Below are 18,578 nucleotides of genomic sequence, written 5' to 3' on the forward strand. Positions count from 1 at the left end.
TAAAAAATCATACCCAAATAATCAAAAAATATTGTATAAAATATTTATAATTACATATATATTTTTGTATATAGTCTATGACCAAATTTCTTAAACTGGCTTCATCTCGTTTGATAAAAAAAAAATAAAACTTGTTTTAGGCGCGTTGTGAATATTTTTATTCAATCGTTTTTATTTCTTCAAACAACCCAACTTGAAACAAGAATATAATTTACTCAAACAAATTTTAAATAATTTTTGTCGAAAGGCAGTGCTTAGCGACTTTAACCAATCAAAAGTTAAGGCAAAAAGTAAAGGTCAGTATTTGCCATTGGTGGTATCAATTAATCGAAAATATATTCAATAGGTACCTGCCAACAAATTGAATGTAAATATGAAGTCCCTTTGTAGTGTTAACTTAATAAAAGGAGTTATAAAAGACATTCTTGGTCTGTTATGTTATGTTCATAAGACTTTCTAAAAAATTAAATCAATAATTTTAGTAAATCAAAGCAAAGCCTTCACCTGATCAATGTTTTTCAAGTGAATATGTAAAAAAACATTCAAAGAAATCCACAATAACAAAACGTCATTATAAATGAATGCCTCATTCATTGGTGTTTTGATAAACAGATTTATAATTTTATTCTATCTTTCAGTCTTGTGTTGTAAGTAAACAATATTTTCAAGTCACCTTATTATTGTTGTTTTGCAAAAAAACGCACTAATTCCTAAACATTTCTTTGAGGTATATAAAATAGCAAAACTTGTTCCTACGTAGTCATCAACACTTGCGCCTTTATGCCTTCTCGTGTAGTTTTGTAAACAAGTTGATTTTGATCAAAATATTTTAAAATAATAAAATTATAAGCTTGCTGGAAGTTCCCGTGCGTTGTTCCTGCGAGAGATAGCGCTCATTCAATTTTTGTACAAAACAATTCCACTACATAATAAAAAATTCCACATAATGAATGGGAAAAAAAATATATATATATTTTTATTAGAAAGAAACTTGGTCAAATATTATGATCGAATGACTTAGCTCTTAAGTTGATGTTTTTGTTTATGGATTTATGGAGGTGTTTACGTAAAAGTTGTTGACCTTAGTAAAAGTTAATTCTGCGGTTGGATACAAAATAGCAAATTAGTAGCTTGTTTTCTTGGGGGCTCGATAAGATGATATTTTTTAATGTGTGTATCTTTCCATCGAGCCCCCAACAATAGTCCGTGGAGTTAAGTTACAATTTTCATATTCGATATTTTTGCGATTAAATTTATGCGAATAAAATTTTTTTTAAAACAATAAAATATTTTAATATAAAAAGTTACACATACGCCACAGTGACCCGCAGTTAGAACGCAAACAAAACAATTAAAACAAATTTATAGCTGACCAAAAAATTACACCAGTTCACCTTTGTTGACCATTCAATAAATGTCAACATTTTACAAATTTTACAAATGGGATGCTAAGATTTCGGAGCCATTAAGCATCGCAGAAAACAAATCATAAAACAAAATGGTGGAAGTTGGCAGAACTTTTTATTTTCTTTCCTGATAAGAAAAAATACTGCGAAAATTATGTAGTTTTATAGGTACCAATCGCTACTATTTTACTTTTTTGTTATTTTTTTCTTTTTCAGCTGTTATGAAAAAAAAAAAAAAACACTTTGAACTCTCACCTTAAAAGATCAAGGTTAAAAACAAAAACTTGTTTCATCGAAAAAAAAATATGCTTTGTATTGAATAAAATTAATACTTTTTTTTTTTAAACAGAAAAAAAAGTTATGAACTGAAAAAACTGGATGTTGTTGTTGTTCAAAGATTATAATGGAATTGACGGAATAAATAGCAGCCAAACTGCAAGTATGGAAACATACGAAACTGAAACTCAAAATTCTTTTGTCAAAATTCTGCTATCAAAAATCTTTTTTTTTTCAAAATTTTGTTATCAAATTTCTGCTTTTCAAAATTCTGGTTTTCATAGTTCTGTTTTACAAAATTCTACAAAAATTCAAAATTCTGTTTTTCAAATTTCTGATTTTCAAAATTCTGGTTTTCATAGTTCTGTTTTACAAAATTCTACAACAATGTACAATAAAAAACTTAAATTTTAAACACGTTTTGACATCTACATCTAGCACGTAGGTAGTTTAAATAAACCATTCAAATAAACCATATTTACTGTGTTAATGATAAGATTGACAAAACAAAAACACACATGTTTAAATATCTGAGTTATCTTCTATGAATGAAGATTTAGTTGCTACGAGGTTTAAAAAAAATTGACTAATTCCAAGAAATACAGAGAATGAACAAATGTTTTTTAAAAGATTTTAGATTTTATAGTACCTATCTAAAAAAAAATATAGGTTATGTTTAATTTTATTAAAATTAAATAAATGTTTTTTTTTTTCTTAAATTGGTATTTTATCTGGTTTGATCAAATAATTCCGGTGAATACGTGAATTGCTCTGATGTAAGTGCATAATATTCATAGAATAGCCATTCATGACTAGGTACTAATTTTTAAATTTTTGATTCTAGATAAACAAGTACCTAAACTTATGGCAGTGGCATGTTTATATGAAACTTACGCAAATACCAACACAATTAGGTCATGCTCTCATTCATTAATTTTGTTATAAAAATTAAATGGAAGTTTTATTAATTGGATATCAGTTTTAATGAAACATTCGTAGGTAGTTTTTTTTTTTTAAATAGTTTTTTTTTTACTAACCTCAGATCTTAACAAAAAAATATTCATGTTTGCATTTCCAAAAGCCTTTTATATAAAACCAGTATCTTGGAGGTGTGTGTCTATAAAGAAATATACATTTTAACATTTTAAATTTGCAGTCAACCTTCTTTGCAAGAGTCTCCTTAAGCTCTTATACCCGTTTTAGAGCAAAATACGATGAAAATATACATACGACGAGCCCAACATTTTCAACCAATCAAAATTGATTTTCTCAGAGAGACCTTGACGCTCCCATTAGTTTATGTTGCTTTTTTTTACAATTACAGCTAAGTTATAAGAAAGATCTGGAAACTTGTACGATAATGTGAATGTAATACTTGTTTTAGTACTCTCACCTGTTCATTTAAATATAAAAAGAAAAAGAAAAACTTATTTCTCGATCAACAATTTAGTACTGGGTACACATGCGGATTTGCCATTACATTTCTTCAAGGCCTCAGTCCGGGTGTTAGTTTGTAGTAATAGCCGCGTTCCTTTTGAGTAGGTAGACTTATCCCGCTCTTCGAGTTGAAGGAAATTGCATTGATTTTCTTGAATGTTCGTTCCATCGAAATTCGTTAGTCAAATACCTAGTACGTACCTACTCAAGACTAGGATATCATCTCCAAAAGAACGCGATTAATATCGTCGTTATTTATTTTGTATCCTTTCATAAGAATCTTTAAATAAACACAATTTTTTGTCACTACCTATGTGAAATACTTCAGGTCCTCTGAGTCACTAGTATACTTAGTTCTTAAGGCCACTTTTCACTTTTGATGGTCTCCTAACAATCCATAAACAAAATTATGATATATTATAGGTACGGGCGCAAAGCTAATAAATTTGCTCCTGAAAACTGTATTTGCCATAAAGCGGTCGACGATGCTGACACATATTGAAGCAAAATAACAGGTTGTTTTTGTATCCAAAACGATAAATTTAAAGTTTCATTATGCCTTGTGCGTATAGCAAAGTAAATTCTGTTTTTATAGCAGCCATAGTGCTAACACGCGTATCATATTTATCTGTTTTGAAGAAATTAATATTTAATAAGATGTTTTGTACTTGAATTCAGTTAAAAATAAAATGTATTTGCGAAACTATTTATATGCTTCTACAGAAGTTCTTTCCGTTTTTATCAGTTTTATGTAAATTCGTACTATCAACCACTAGAATCTTTTATTCAAATACCTATAAAAAGACCATAGTTCTTCAATTTTGGGTTGATGCTCATATTTAGATAGTTTTTAAAATGAATTACATATTTTCTAAAAAATCAAAGAACAGAAAGAATGGTGTTTAATTTTTTTGCTCTTGTTTTAAACTTTTCTAATTTTTTTTTTACATGGGGCAATAACAGAAAATATTAGGGACAAGGCATTTAGTCAACTTCATTTTCTGAACGGAAATTAAGGTGGACGAGTTAGGAGAGAGATTTTTGTGCATAACTTTACTGTCTTCTTTTTATATTAACCATTTATGGAAACTTTAAAATATCTTCACATGTGTACACTGTATAGAAAAGAGAATAATGCCTAGTACAAGATTAATAACAATGTAGTAGGTATACAAATATAAATTGCGGAGTATTATAGGAAAATCGTTTGGAGGACTTAATACACGTGTGATGTTTCATTTTGCGGATGCAGTTTCTTGAAAAAATTAATATACTAAATTTAAAATTTAAGTGGTTTTAAACGAAAGAAAAATTCCTTGTCTGCTAATTATCAATTCTGCGAAACGGTAAATAAATACAAAAAAAAAAAATATTTCCTAACCGAAAAGGTACTTTTCAAAGATGCACGGTTTTTAAATAAGAAAATACTTAACATTTTGGGATCATTTCCAACTAATGTTTAAGTCTCAGCGAATAATAAAATCAAAATGTAGCAAACACGTTAAAATGGATAATTTGTACTGTCTGAAATTTTGACTACTAGACGTCTAGACGCAATGTTTATTTCATAGAAGCATGGACTAATAATTTATTATAATTTAGCAAATTTAACCAATACTTATTAGTTTCATTAAACTTAAGTCAAATTTTTTTTATTTTCTTATGTATGTAAATGACTTTCATTTTTGTTAAACTCTTAGTTGTTCAGGTATAAAGATAACAACTTATCATCTTACTGGAGGCAACAAAATTTATTGCAGAGCTGTTTTCTTAAACTACCTGAATAATTAAGCTGATAAACGAGCAAATCCTTGGAAATAACATTTCGACCCCCTACTGAGCTGTTCAGATAAGTCTATACATATTATAATCGCGCAAAAATTTTCTTCTCTGCAAAAAAACATTCAACGTCATTATAGCTTATCAAAAATTAAAATTAAACTTATTTATAAAAGAAATATGAAAATAGAGCAACGTATGTATAGATACTAAAAGACGCACGATTTCATCGTCATTCATATATTTGTCGCATTCATATTACACTGATAAGTGAGAATGATAAGCATTTATACGATTACCTATATTTCTAGAATTAACCAGAATCTTTAAATTTGATGATGCCATTAAGAAGTTTTCTAATTTTCACTTTCGATTACGACTTTTTGATTTGTACATATACTCGTACATATATTTTTAATGGAAGTTTTAGTAATGATTTTTGAATCCTAGAAAAGCAATTATAAATTTTCTAAACGCAAACTAGAATATATATATTCAAAATTCCATTTATCTAAAGTTAATCATTTGATAAAGAACTTAAAAATGCTTATTAATAACGTAACTAATAAAAGCAATACACTATTTGAACTGGAATGATTTCCACTACCTCCAACTTCATGAATCCAATCCCTGTAATACAAAACATCCGTGTAAATTCCAGGCTTATTTTCAGTTCCACAGCCAACACCAAATGAAACAATTCCAGTAAGTTTCCCATCGCACACTAAAGGACCGCCTGAATCTCCAGAACAAGCATCTTTTTGGCCACTCATATACCCAGCACATAATTGACCAGTTATTTTTAGTATACCCTCATAGCCTTGATTACAAACGTTGATGTCGATTATGCGAACATCAACAGCTAATAGGTTATCTGATGGAGCTTCCTGAAAGTAGAAAAGGCCTCAATGATATATTTCAAAAAATATATAAATTTTTAACTAACTTCTTCGGTATATCCCCAGCCAGTAACTTCACAAATAGTATCCACAGGCATTCTAGCATCAACCAAGCTAATTGGTTGAATTGTTGGATGACCAGTTGGTACCTTGCCGTCCAGCAAAATGTACGCAATATCAAAAGTAATAGTTGTACGATTATAATTCGGATGTGACACATATTTCGAGATATTGAATACTAAAGTGTCATTATCTCGGACATTTTTTACAAGGTTTCCCATTGCAACAACCATTTCGGAGGCATTTATAGGATTATTGAAAGAACTAGAAGTAAAATATTGAAGTTTTTCCAAAACCGGAAGTAAATTTGAAATTTTATTTACTCTCGAAGACAATGTGCAGCTGTTAAGACACCATTTGAACTTATTAAACTTCCACCGCAAGCAAAACCTAAACCAAAATAGAATTCATCCATGACTTTCTCACGAAGAGACACTTGATGTTTTGTGTTGGCAGCTCCCGTAAGATGTCCATTGAAAATTTTTCCATCTTCAATTAAGTTTGTTTTAATAAGATATTTAAATTAACTTTTTTTCACATACCTCTGTTTCCAAATGTTGATGAAAATTTTAAAAGTACACAAAAATAGAAAAAAATTGCATTGGGCCCGGAAAAATAAGCTATTCGCATCTTGAGAACCTTATTGGCTTGCAGTTGAAATTCTTTTGAAACAAAATTGCAACCAGGAAGAAAATACCTGACTATTACTACATTTTGAGTACTGATAGTAATTTTATCTAGATTTTATTAAGTGCATCGTGAAAATCAAGTCTATTCAAACTTGAAAGAAAAGATATAGAATCATCGGTGAATTACAATTGATAAAGAGAACTTAAAAAGAAGAAAAACAGAAATTCGTAAACAAATTACAGGAAATCAAAGTTCGTCACATTCCAAATGTTAAAAATGAATTTTATACTTTCCCAAGTATCTTATCTAATGTAAGCTTAAACTTTGTGAACGCTAAATTTGAGGCAGTGAAGTATGGCAGGGTTGCCGACTGTTCCTAACTGATTTTTAAAAAGCAAAAAAGAAGTGTCAAAGTTTAAATGTTTTGCAAGGCTGGTTCTTGATTAGATAAGGGGTTTATGGGTAAAATTACTTTTTCCGTCGAATCAAGAGTATTCTTTTTTAGGTTGTCATAAAAAAATTATGAAATCACGGTTGAAAATCATAGTTTAAAACACCGTGAATTAAAAAACTCAGTCAAAGGTATACCTGTGATTGAAAAATCACGACTTATTTAGCTCATCTCTACCTCTGGTGTTGACTGTCCATATTTCATTTGAAAGGCTTCTCGTCATTCCATCAGTTCCTCCTAAACCTAACGATGGGCATTTACCCCGATGACAGAAGTCCCCCAACCTGGAGGACCAGCTTTATCAATAACTAAAAGAATTAGGAGGCCTGTCAAGTCGCTCTGTATTGGTCTTAGCTCTGAATATGTCGAAATAGGCCTTAAGATATAAGCTCTTCACTAAAAAGCCTAGTAGGTTACATACTTCTTGTTAATCAAGCCGTGAAGTGAAATGGATTCCCGCAAATTTTGCACGTGAATCCGCTGCCTCGTGCAGAAGTACCTTAGTGGAGGGACTTCATTAGTTAAGATTTAAAATCTCTTACATTAGGTGCCTTAAGTCCAGAAGTCGCTTAATTGCAGTTTTTCTAGTTTTGTTTTATTTTACTTAATGTTGAACTTGAAGTTTTTATCGAATATTTTCTTTTCTACGCAAAGTTTGCGCAAAAAGGTCCAAACTGCTTGCTGATGCTATGCAGAAAGGACCAACCTGATGTAATGAGATTATCCCTTTTGTCACCACCAATATATCGATACCTATTCAGTAATTTAGTGAATTTTAATCAATTTAGCAGTACATCTACCTATGTTCGTTTTTGAATTCTCCAAATGCGTAAACTCAAGGATCAAGGTGTTCCTTAAAAGCATTTCCGAAAAATTAATAATTTAATATTAAATGCTTTAACTACTCCGAAAATGAAATTGTGTGCAAATTGTTCTTCATTTCCGTTGACTCGTCGATTTCGACTATTTTTAGAGGTCGGGCTGACGGGCATTTTTGCACATATCTAGCTATTATTATTTGTTGCAAAAAATGAGGTTAATATGAATGTTTGTCTAAATTTGTAAAAAATGGTCAATATCAAGTTTAATTTTAAACAATTGCAGTAGCAATTTCTTTTTAACTTTTAAAATTTTAGAACCACCCACAATCTATAAAAATTTGTAGATAAGCTCATTAAATTTGGCGGAATCGAAGATAATTTTTAGCACAACTTTATTTTGGTACATTGAATACAATATTAGAGAGTGACTAATGAAATTTTTGGGAAATTTTGATTTTAAGAAGCACCCTAATAAAGTGTACATTTATCACTTTTTACTGATATTCCACTCATCAAGCTCTTAATTAAAATTGATAATTGTTTCTGCGTTATCAATGAGATATTATCTATTTTTTTTTTCATTCGACATAAGAGCAGTAGGTACAGTATCTTAAAATTGGTATTTCTAACATTGAAAATTCTTATCTTATTCTATAAGTGAAAATCAATAAATTTGTTTTAATATAACAATCATAAACTATTGTGGTCGCAAGTATTTGCTTAAAAACTTTCTTCTCTAAAAAACAGTTATATCACTAGATTTGATCAAGTTTGTAAGAAATTTAGGTAGGTATCTAAAAAATTTTGTTTCTGAGCCTGATGAAATGGATAAATGCGAAAAATATATGAATACTTTTCAATTTGTTAAGCATACCATTATTGAAATTGATAGAACAAAAAAACATCTTTTGTAAATCACCAAAATTAGTTCCCACAAATCAGAACATTTTTTCAGGAGTTTAGATAACCGTCAAATAGAGGAGTTTTGTTTTGTTCATTTTTGTTTGAATCATTTCTACTGGGAATTTATATATTTTATTTGCTGAACCAATATTTATACCTAAGACCTGGAGAAGTATTGATGAAATTCGACGAAAAATGTGTAAGGCTGATTAGATTTGGTGAATGATTTTTTTTATAAAAAAAAAACGTACATATTCGACACAAGAGTAGATATCTTGGTTTATTGTCATTTTTAAAAAGTTTAACTTCTTAGTCAATTCACAACCTGTGGTCTATTTAGACTGTTAATTCTTTATCAACTTAAACTTTTTTGAAAAAAAAAAATGATATTAAGATATCAACCAAAATTATGGCGATTGACAGCTGTATTAAGTGTGCTACTGATTTGGAAAAGTGAGCAATATTTTAAGTGAAAAATAATCAAAATAATTTATGAGCCTCTTAAATTCATTCAATAAATCAAAAGAATTTTTAAAAAATCAAGAAAATAATGATCATTATCGAATAAGTGTTATAAATGTGTTGAACTTTGATGTAACTCTCCATGTAATTCATATTCAAACTCGAGTTTTGAATCCTTTCAAATCCATCAACTTTTCGTACTAATAATAATTGTACTGTCGTGATTTAACGTATTCCTTCTTCCTTGTGTGTTGAACTTCAAAAAAATTGCTGGGGAACATAATCACTTAAAATAATTAAAAAACAATGACAATCAGGAGAGGGTTTTGTATGATAATAAACACGCAATCTCTTATCATTTAACAAACCCACTTAAAATTGGAACAGAATCAGATTCAATCACAAAGCAAGTCATTTGAATGACGAATTTACTAAAACGTGGACAAAAAAAAAACACACGAACCAAAATCATATCATTTATTTCTGTCGGACTTTTTCATTATATTGATACCTCTTTTATGCTATGACTTTGCTTATTTAGGGTACAAAATAAAATTAGGAAGTAAATATTATTTGATCGGTACCACTTGAGTCAAAGAAATACCAGGAACTCGGTGAACTCAACAAAAATGATTCTCTGACACACAAACCTTATAAAATGAAGACCTTTTTTAACAATTCCGCAGCTGAAAATTTATTTCGCAAAGATAATTTAAAGCATATGTGATCAATCAAACCAAAATCAGACAATATAAAAATCGAAGAATTCGCTTTTGGTTTGGTCAGCATAGTTTGTTTTGTTCATCATTGGTGGCTATCTTTGAGGAGATCTTAAGATACTTGGTATCGAGGATCGGAATGGTTTCGGTCTCTGATTATAATTCCTATATGATTGAATTGGATTTTACAAATTATCTATAGATTTTCTAGGTGCTCATAAGGCAAAACAAAAAAATCAATGATTTTTACACTTGAAAAAATATTTGCATACATTGTGTTTGTTGAGGTGAAATAAAACAAATCTACTTAACCTTCTTAACAGGTATGTTATAAGGATCAAGTAAGAATTCTAAGCCAAATAAAAAGTATTTAATATATTTTCTAAATTAATAAATTAAAAAGGTCACTGTGGTGTATGCGTACTATTTTTTTTAGGTGAATATAAAAATAATAATAATAATGCTTCTATAATTTTTAAAACAAGTGTAGGATAGCGAAAATAAAAGTTGGACTATCCTGGGCTAATCTAGGGCAAACAAACCACTTTAACTTTTAAGCTAACGATTTTTTTACAGGAAAAAAAACCATATTTTTTTCGGTTTCTAATATGAAGTAAAATGCACGACTGTGTAGCACGTACTTGCTCTTGTAGTTCAAAGTACCTTTATCTTAAATATCTATTGGAAATTTAAGATTTTGTTAAGTTTCGAGAAAAAAATCAAAACAAAAAATAATCGAAAGTTAAAAAATTAAATTTTTCAATTTTTTTTTTCAATATTTTTTTTTTTTTTAATTTTGAATCTTATGCTTTGATGAAAAAAACCAAAAAAATATGTCAATTTTTGCAAAAAACGGCAACGTCTTATTTCAATTCTCCGAGTTTTGTTGAGAAAAACTAAAAACGCAATTTTGCTATAGTCAATAAGACTATTACGTACCTACACCAAATTTTATCGAAATCGTTTGAGCCGTTTTCGACAAAATTGCAACACCTCGAAATATTAAACAAATAAAAAAAGGGTCCAGAAAACTACGCAATAATAATCTGTACCAAGTTTCAAGCAAATCCATCCATCCGCTTAGACCCTAGCTCGATGTACAGATAGATGCACAGACGCAAAGTTCGACGACAACGAAACCCACTTTTTTTGACTTCTTCGTAATGTTAGTTTTGATTAAAACCTCGAAATTTTTTTTCGATACGAAATTAATGTAAAAAATTAAAAATACAAAACAAAAATCGGGGGGCTAAATACAGTGAGTCACCAAACGGTCATACTGAAATGGTCAATTCCGTTATTAACCTTTTCCATTACGAAGTAGAACGTCTTGTACGCTTTATTTTTTCTTAGCATTCAAAAACGGATGTAATTTCTCGAGTTTTGCCATTTTGTTTCTAGAACACCCAAAAAGATAGTATTTTCTCTTCATTTTCTTAAAAAAAAACATAGTTAATAACTTTACAATAATTCTTTTTTATTTACAGTTTCTCTCATTCAAGGCGATGTAGAATCAAGAATAATAAATGGAAAATTAGCAAAAATTGACAATACCAAACATCAAGTATCAATACGTCTGAAAGCAAAAGATTACCCCTTTGGTAATGGTCACATTTGTGGTGGATCATTAATTGGACCTTATAAAATATTAACAGCAGCACATTGTGTATACAAGTACATTTTCACTAAGTACCTTTAAGATACATTAGAATAAATATATTTTTATTTGAAATTTAGTGCTGACAAAAATAGATATCGTCTCCCCAGAGAACTTTTAATAGTAATGGGTACATTGAATCGTTTCAAATCAAAAGGAACTATTGTTTCTGATGTCTCATCTATAGCATATTTAAAAACATTTGACATTAAAACAATGAGAGATGATGTGGCGATAATATTTTTGAAAAAAGGTTTATCACAACCGCATCCTAATATTCAACCGATTCCATTGAATAATTTCACACTTCCACAAGGGTATATATGCGAAGTTTCTGGTTGGGGTAAAACATCGATGTCTTTGAAGGTAAAAATTCCTTTTCTACCATTTATAATATCAATTTAACATATTTCTATTTTGTTTTAAATTATTTTTTTTTTAAGGATATGCCAGCAGATTTGCTTATCACAAATGTATCAATAATTTCAAGAAAAAATTGTTCACAAAGTTATGGAAGTTCTATTCAACCCGGAATGATTTGTGCTGGTTATATGTTAGAGGGCAATGATGCCTGCCAGGGAGACTCTGGTGGTCCATTGGTGTATAATGGCGCACTAGTTGGTGTTGTATCCTGGGGTACAGGATGCGGACAAAGATTATTTCCCGGCGTATATTCCGATGTGAAATATTATATTAATTGGATAACTAAAACAAATGCTAGTGGGAAATTGAGTTGGAGTATGACAACAACCGTAATTGGGATGATTGCGATTTTATTTATAGGAAAATATTTTTAATGTCTATATAAGAGATACCTATAGTCATAAGTAAAATTAAATTATTATAATATATGTTCAATAATAAACGTGTTTTATTATCTCCGTTATCAAGATCAGATTATTGCATTTATTTCCGTTACAAAAAAAAAGCGAATTCCTGCTTTTGTTGTATTGCTTTTATAGCCGAACAGCTCTGATTTTGACGATTTTTTTTTCAAACGTAGGTAATTAAAAATACTTTAAAGTCTATAGATTAAAAATTGCCGGTGTTGCCGTATTGTTTTTCAAAATTAAAATTAATTTTTTTTTAACAAAACCATTTTTTTTGCTTAAATTTCATAAAACAAATGATAGCAAAAGATTCTCTAGGTAATTTAAGGAAAATATATAAAAGGCAGTAAGGGACAATCTTCCATCGTTTAAGCGATAAATGCAATTTTCTAACATTCTGACCTCAAACACAAAAAATATATTTTGAAAACAACGGCAACACCTACAATATTTTAAAATACATTTTTAAAAAGCCAGAAGCTCATTCTTATCTCTTAAATTTAAATCCACTAAATTTAATCAAGATTTTTTGAAAAAATGGTCCTCAAACTCAGAATTAAAAAAAAAATGTTATTAGAAAAATTTAAAATGACTTTTTTCCAAACTTTTTCTAATAAAATATGAATTTATTTAAAACAAATTTTTGGCCATAAATATTATCAGTTGAATTTCGAAGCAAAAAAGGTAAAATATATCACACTTTTGAAAAAAAATTAAAAATTACTTCAATTTCAATGTTTTTTTTTTATTAAAACTGAATTTTTGCATTGAAATAATTAATTTTCTCAAAGACTGTGGTAAATAGGAACTTTAAATTTTTGCTATTTAACTTTCAACAGTAAGGGTTATTAAATGAATAAAAAATAATTTTATGTTTAGATGTTAAACTTTAAAAAAAAAATAAGTTACATTTTTTTTCAAAACTTTTATTAAAAAAAGTTCTTCGAAAATGAAATACCTACTTTTTAATTTTGTTCATAAACCGTAATACATATTGACATTTCCTTTTATAATTTGAAATTATAATAAATGCGGCCAAAAAAATTTGAAAATAAATGCATTTTATATTACGACCAAGTTTAAAAAACGACATGTTAAAATTTTTTCAATAATTTTTTTTTTTTTTCAAAATCTGAGTTCAATTACCATTCTCTCAAAAGCCGTTCATTCATTTAACTTAATTTTAATTGTACATATATGACTAAGCTTCTAGCTTTTAAAAAATGTATATTTGAATATTGTAGGTGTTGCCGTTGTGTTCAAATATTTTTTTTTTGTGTTTGAAGTCAATTAATAAGAAAATTGCATCTATCGCTTGAACTATGGAAGATTGTCCCTCACTCCCATATATTTTTTTTCCTTGAATTTCCTAGACAATCTTTTGGCATCAATTAATTATTGAAATTTAAGAAAAATTTTTGAAAAAAATTTGTTTTTGTTCACAAAAATCTTCAATTAAATTTAAAAAATCAAAACGGCAACACCGGCAATTTTTAATCTATAGACTTTAAAGTATTTTTAATTACCGACGTTTGAAAAAAAAGATCATCAAAATCTAAGGTGTTCGGCCGGGTTCCCTAATATTGCCAATTTTTGAGCTTTAGTTACTCCACTATTAATACAATGATCTGATCTGAATCATAGGGAAAATAAAACACAACTAATATTTGACAAAATGTGTTTAATTTTTTTGCCTGAGAAATTACACTGCCGGTCAGCTGAATACGTCCACATTTTAGTTCATCTTATTTTTAGCCTGGCTTGGTATTTATTGCAATGGTACATATTTTTTACATACGTAACGAGAGAACATCTTTATGCGCTTAGTTTAGGAGAAAAAAAATTGTCTTGGGACCTACCGTTCTTCTCACACGGTAGCTAGACAAAATGTATTCATAAAAACAAGTATATTTTTTGACTCATCTGAATAGACTCAAAAGCAAAAATGTTAATAAATGATGAGTTGCATGGGTCAGTTGGACTCAAAATTGTGTCTGTCAATAAATCTGATTGTCTATAACCTATAAGGACGAAAACGGCTCGAAAAAATCATTAGGCGCGGGAAAAACGGCGAAAATAAAAGAAGTCTTTGAATTAGGCCGAAATCAACGATGCATTGGGACAAAAATTAACAAAAGCTAAAATTTAGTATGCAGTTATTCGCGCAATATCCAAGGGTATAGAAACAACATTTACAATCGAAGTTGCTTAGCCACAACATTGGCCGATAGATGTGCAATGATCTGAACAGCATGACTTCGCGCTAAAAATTAAGCTGAAAACCGGTATGAAATGCAGTTTAACGACGGCAAAACGGGTTGTCAGAAGTGGTAAACATTTGAGAAGAACAAATCTTCGCAAAAACTACCACTTTACAAACCACGAAAAGAAACTCGCCTCCAATAATAAAAAAAAAAACATGTCGTGAAAGTCGAATTTCCAACCGGTGATTTTACAAAGGAAAAAAATGAATTAAGTTAACCCTGAGGTCTAAATTCCTATTTGTATGACCTTCGTAGAGAGAAGGATTATTTTAAGTTGTCTGCATAACTGTGAAGGGAGTGTCATTAAGTGCAAGCTATTTTTTTCTACAAAACTTTCGATCTGCAATTTCTAACACAGTTTTTTTTACTATTGGAGGCGAGTTTCTTTTCGTGGTTTGTAAAGTGGTAGTTTTTGCGAAGATTTGTTCTTCTCAAATGTTTACCACTTCTGACAACCCGTTTTGCCGTCGTTAAACTGCATTTCATACCGGTTTTCAGCTTAATTTTTAGCGCGAAGTCATGCTGTTCAGATCATTGCACATCTATCGGCCAATGTTGTGGCTAAGCAACTTCGATTGTAAATGTTGTTTCTATACCCTTCGATATTGCGCGAATAACTGCATACTAAATTTTAGCTTTTGTTAATTTTTGTCCCAATGCATCGTTGATTTCGGCCTAATTCAAAGACTTCTTTTATTTTCGCCGTTTTTCCCGCGCCTAATGATTTTTTCGAGCCGTTTTCGTCCTTATAGGTTATAGACAATCAGATTTATTGACAGACACAATTTTGAGTCCAACTGACCCATGCAACTCATCATTTATTAACATTTTTGCTTTTGAGTCTATTCAGATGAGTCAAAAAATATACTTGTTTTTATGAATACATTTTGTCTAGCTACCGTGTGAGAAGAACGGTAGGTCCCAAGACAATTTTTTTTCTCCTAAACTAAGCGCATAAAGATGTTCTCTCGTTACGTATGTAAAAAATATGTACCATTGCAATAAATACCAAGCCAGGCTAAAAATAAGATGAACTAAAATGTGGACGTATTCAGATGACCGGCAGTGTATAAGAAACCAGGCACATAAAAAAGCCATAATTTGAAAATATGTAATTGATATCTTGAGGATAGATCATTTTTTAAGGTCGGGTGAATACTTTTGTTCAAAATTATATCTGAAAGTATTTTGTGATGGTGAGGAATATTTTGAAGTTAAGGCGTTTTTGAAGTTAGGATACTTTTGAAGCTAGTCCATTTTTCAAGTAATAATGAAAAATGCACTAACTTCAATAATAGATACATAGGTACCCTATCTTAAAAAAAAAATAATTGGATTCAATGAGATTGAACAAGAATAAACCATAAACCTTCAATATAAGTCCTCAAACGCTGCCATCAAAAGCCTCAAAGGAAGTCAATAGTAAATGATGAAATTGCAGGCCTGATGTTTTTGGCTTTTGAAAAAAAAAAAAAAAAAATACTTAAGTCACTTTTGCGTTTTAACTCAAATTGTCATATCTGCATTTTCGTTACATTGAGGCAGTAGAGTTATGGGAATAATTTCGAATTTTTAAAACTAAACTGTTTTCGGCACTAATCCATCTATCTAAACAATATAAATCATCCAAAAACGCAAATTATCAAAATTTTACGTATGTATAATTGTTTTAACTCTCTTCAGTCCGACTAAAAAAGTTACTCCGCTGCTTTTTGAACACCGAAAATTTTATTGATGGACCAAGATTCCAAGATAAAGAAAACACCAAGAAAAAGAAAACATATAGAAGTTATGATACTTTCTGAAAATCCTGAAATAAGTGGTAGTTAAAATTTTACTTAATTATGACAACTTTATTTAATTTCGACAACTTTAAAGGGTAAAATTTTGCATAACTGCACTTTTCAATTCTACAGCATCCAAAAAAAAATTTCGCCAACATGTTCCACTCGTTAAAATCCGTTAATTGAGTGAAATTGACAGCTATTTTTCAAAAGTAGGTACCACCATGAATAAAAAGTTTCACTAGAAGGAATATTTGTATCGAATTTTGTTTGGTAATTTTTCATAGATCAATTCGAAAATCCAAATTCTTGCTACCAGTAAAATATCTAAATCATAGAGGTATTTTACTTATCAAGGTAGGACAGGGTTACACTTGTCGTGACACATGACTGAGTCAACCCGTGACCACGACAAGTGTAACCCTGTCGAAACGTCGGGAAAATAATTTAATCGATTAATTTCGTTTAAAATAAAAAAAACATAATCGCGGTAAGTCCGAAAAAATTAAAATTTAAATAGATATCAAGGATGTCTCTCATGACACACTATTCTAACAGGAAGTTTATTGATTTGAATAAAATTGTCCTTCAGATAAATGTAGCTTACCATCCATTAAGGGTGTGTTCTAATGATACTTGATAAAACTTTCGGCTTACTCATTATTTCCTTGTCATATGTTTATCTACTTGTTGTTATAAAAGCAAAAGTATAAAACAAAATGTATTACCTACCTTCCCAATAAAACACATAAAAAAAGTTTATATTTACACAAATTTAATGACAGTTATAAAACATTTTTATACAGAACACATTTAAATGCAGCAACATGTTTGGCAGAAGAATACAACAATTTCAAAAGCTTTTGACTCTTCAACAATAACAATTCCTTTTTCGCTTTGGCCCACCTGTATCATAATCTGTGTTGATTTCATTCACACCAAGCCTTACAGTATCAACTGAGTAAAAATGATTCGGAATACCTCGCTGATGGATGGGCACATCTGTCTTGCTCATCAGCAATTCCATCCGATTCATGACTCTCTCGAGAAGTAAGTCAACTGCATTTCTAATATTTAGTCCAGTACAAGCACTTGTCTCTACATATGGCAGTTTATAACGATTTGCAACTTGTTGGATTTGTTCTTCGCTAACAACTCTCTGTCCATCCAAATCACACTTATTTCCACACAACACCACATCAGGATCTTCACAATAAGCATGCATTCGAAGTTGTTCCAACCAATTGGTAACTTCAAGGAAGGATTTCTCATTGGTAAGATCGAAAATCAATAGGAAGCCCATGGCATCTCGATAGAAGGCAGTTGTTAAACTCCGAAAACGCTCTTGACCAGCTGTATCCCAGAGTTGTAAGTGAATACGATGACTTCTTCCTTGTGTTGTATACATCTGAAATAATAATAACACCCCCACAAAATAAAACAGTTGAATTTTTTATTTATTTGTGAATAACAACTTACCACACGTTTTTCACGAAAATCTATACCAACAGTGGATATGAAACGTGAATGGAATTTTCCATCTGTGTATTGATAAAGGAAGCTGGTTTTGCCCACGCCCGAGTCTCCAAGGGCAAGGAACTTAATCAAATAATCATAGTCAATGGCAGGAAGAGTAGATTTAGTTTTTTTGAGCATGATTTTTTTGGTACTTTTCTTTGGTTTGTTTTTTATTATTGTCAAATGTTTTTATATTTCCTTGAAAGAGAAAAAAATGAAGAGACATTTAATTTGATTTGTCTAAATAGATGAAAGATAAATTATATGAAATACGAAAATTATACATTATGTAACTGCTTTTGTCCATATTTACTAAACAAATCTATTGCTTTGAATAAAATTGTTTGGGTAACTAGGGCGTATACGTACTATTTCTGTAACTGGTAAAGTGGTAGAATGAAAAAATTTTAAATGGAAATATTTTTAGTTGTGTCTTTTTGTGTCTTTTTTTTTTAAGTTAAAGCTTGTATGAAAAGTTATCAAAGTATCTGACATAAACTTTTTTTTAGTTTATAAAGTTGATGAAAATGTTTCATTTGTTGCGAACAAAAATTTAAGGAGTCCATAATATTATTTCGGGTGAAAGGGTGGTTTTTTTTTTAGAGAAACAATTAATAAAGAAAAATAAATTACGGAAACGATTAAAAAAAAAACTGGTGACTCATATTTCATTTGAACAGAA

The 18,578-nt window shown here is 29.8% G+C and overlaps 3 protein-coding genes across 3 annotated transcripts; 1 reads left to right on the forward strand and 2 right to left on the reverse strand.

Annotated features, from left to right (window-relative positions):
- Positions 1-5,392: 5,392 nt before the first annotated feature.
- Positions 5,393-6,504, reverse strand: LOC129908783 (trypsin-2-like). The gene is made up of 4 exons (XM_055985544.1): positions 6,400-6,504; positions 6,181-6,346; positions 5,845-6,121; positions 5,393-5,785 (listed from the first exon to the last, which is right to left on the reverse strand). Exons 1-4 carry the CDS (start codon positions 6,485-6,487, stop codon positions 5,420-5,422), a joined length of 897 nt encoding a protein of 298 aa, XP_055841519.1. The 5' UTR covers positions 6,488-6,504; the 3' UTR covers positions 5,393-5,419.
- Positions 6,505-8,991: 2,487 nt separating this feature from the next.
- Positions 8,992-12,316, forward strand: LOC129908784 (trypsin alpha-3-like). The gene is made up of 4 exons (XM_055985545.1): positions 8,992-9,115; positions 11,331-11,517; positions 11,581-11,866; positions 11,944-12,316. The coding sequence occupies exons 1-4, from the start codon at positions 9,046-9,048 to the stop codon at positions 12,295-12,297; spliced, it is 897 nt and encodes a 298-aa protein (XP_055841520.1). The 5' UTR covers positions 8,992-9,045; the 3' UTR covers positions 12,298-12,316.
- Positions 12,317-17,164: 4,848 nt separating this feature from the next.
- On the reverse strand, positions 17,165-18,126 carry LOC129908787 (ras-related protein Rab-27A). The gene is made up of 2 exons (XM_055985548.1): positions 17,858-18,126; positions 17,165-17,786 (listed from the first exon to the last, which is right to left on the reverse strand). The coding sequence occupies exons 1-2, from the start codon at positions 18,032-18,034 to the stop codon at positions 17,250-17,252; spliced, it is 714 nt and encodes a 237-aa protein (XP_055841523.1). The 5' UTR covers positions 18,035-18,126; the 3' UTR covers positions 17,165-17,249.
- Between the last annotated feature and the right edge of the window lie 452 nt (positions 18,127-18,578).

Source organism: Episyrphus balteatus, chromosome 2 (genome assembly GCF_945859705.1).
Source record: "Episyrphus balteatus chromosome 2, idEpiBalt1.1, whole genome shotgun sequence".
NCBI classification, from domain to species: Eukaryota; Metazoa; Arthropoda; class Insecta; order Diptera; family Syrphidae; genus Episyrphus; species Episyrphus balteatus.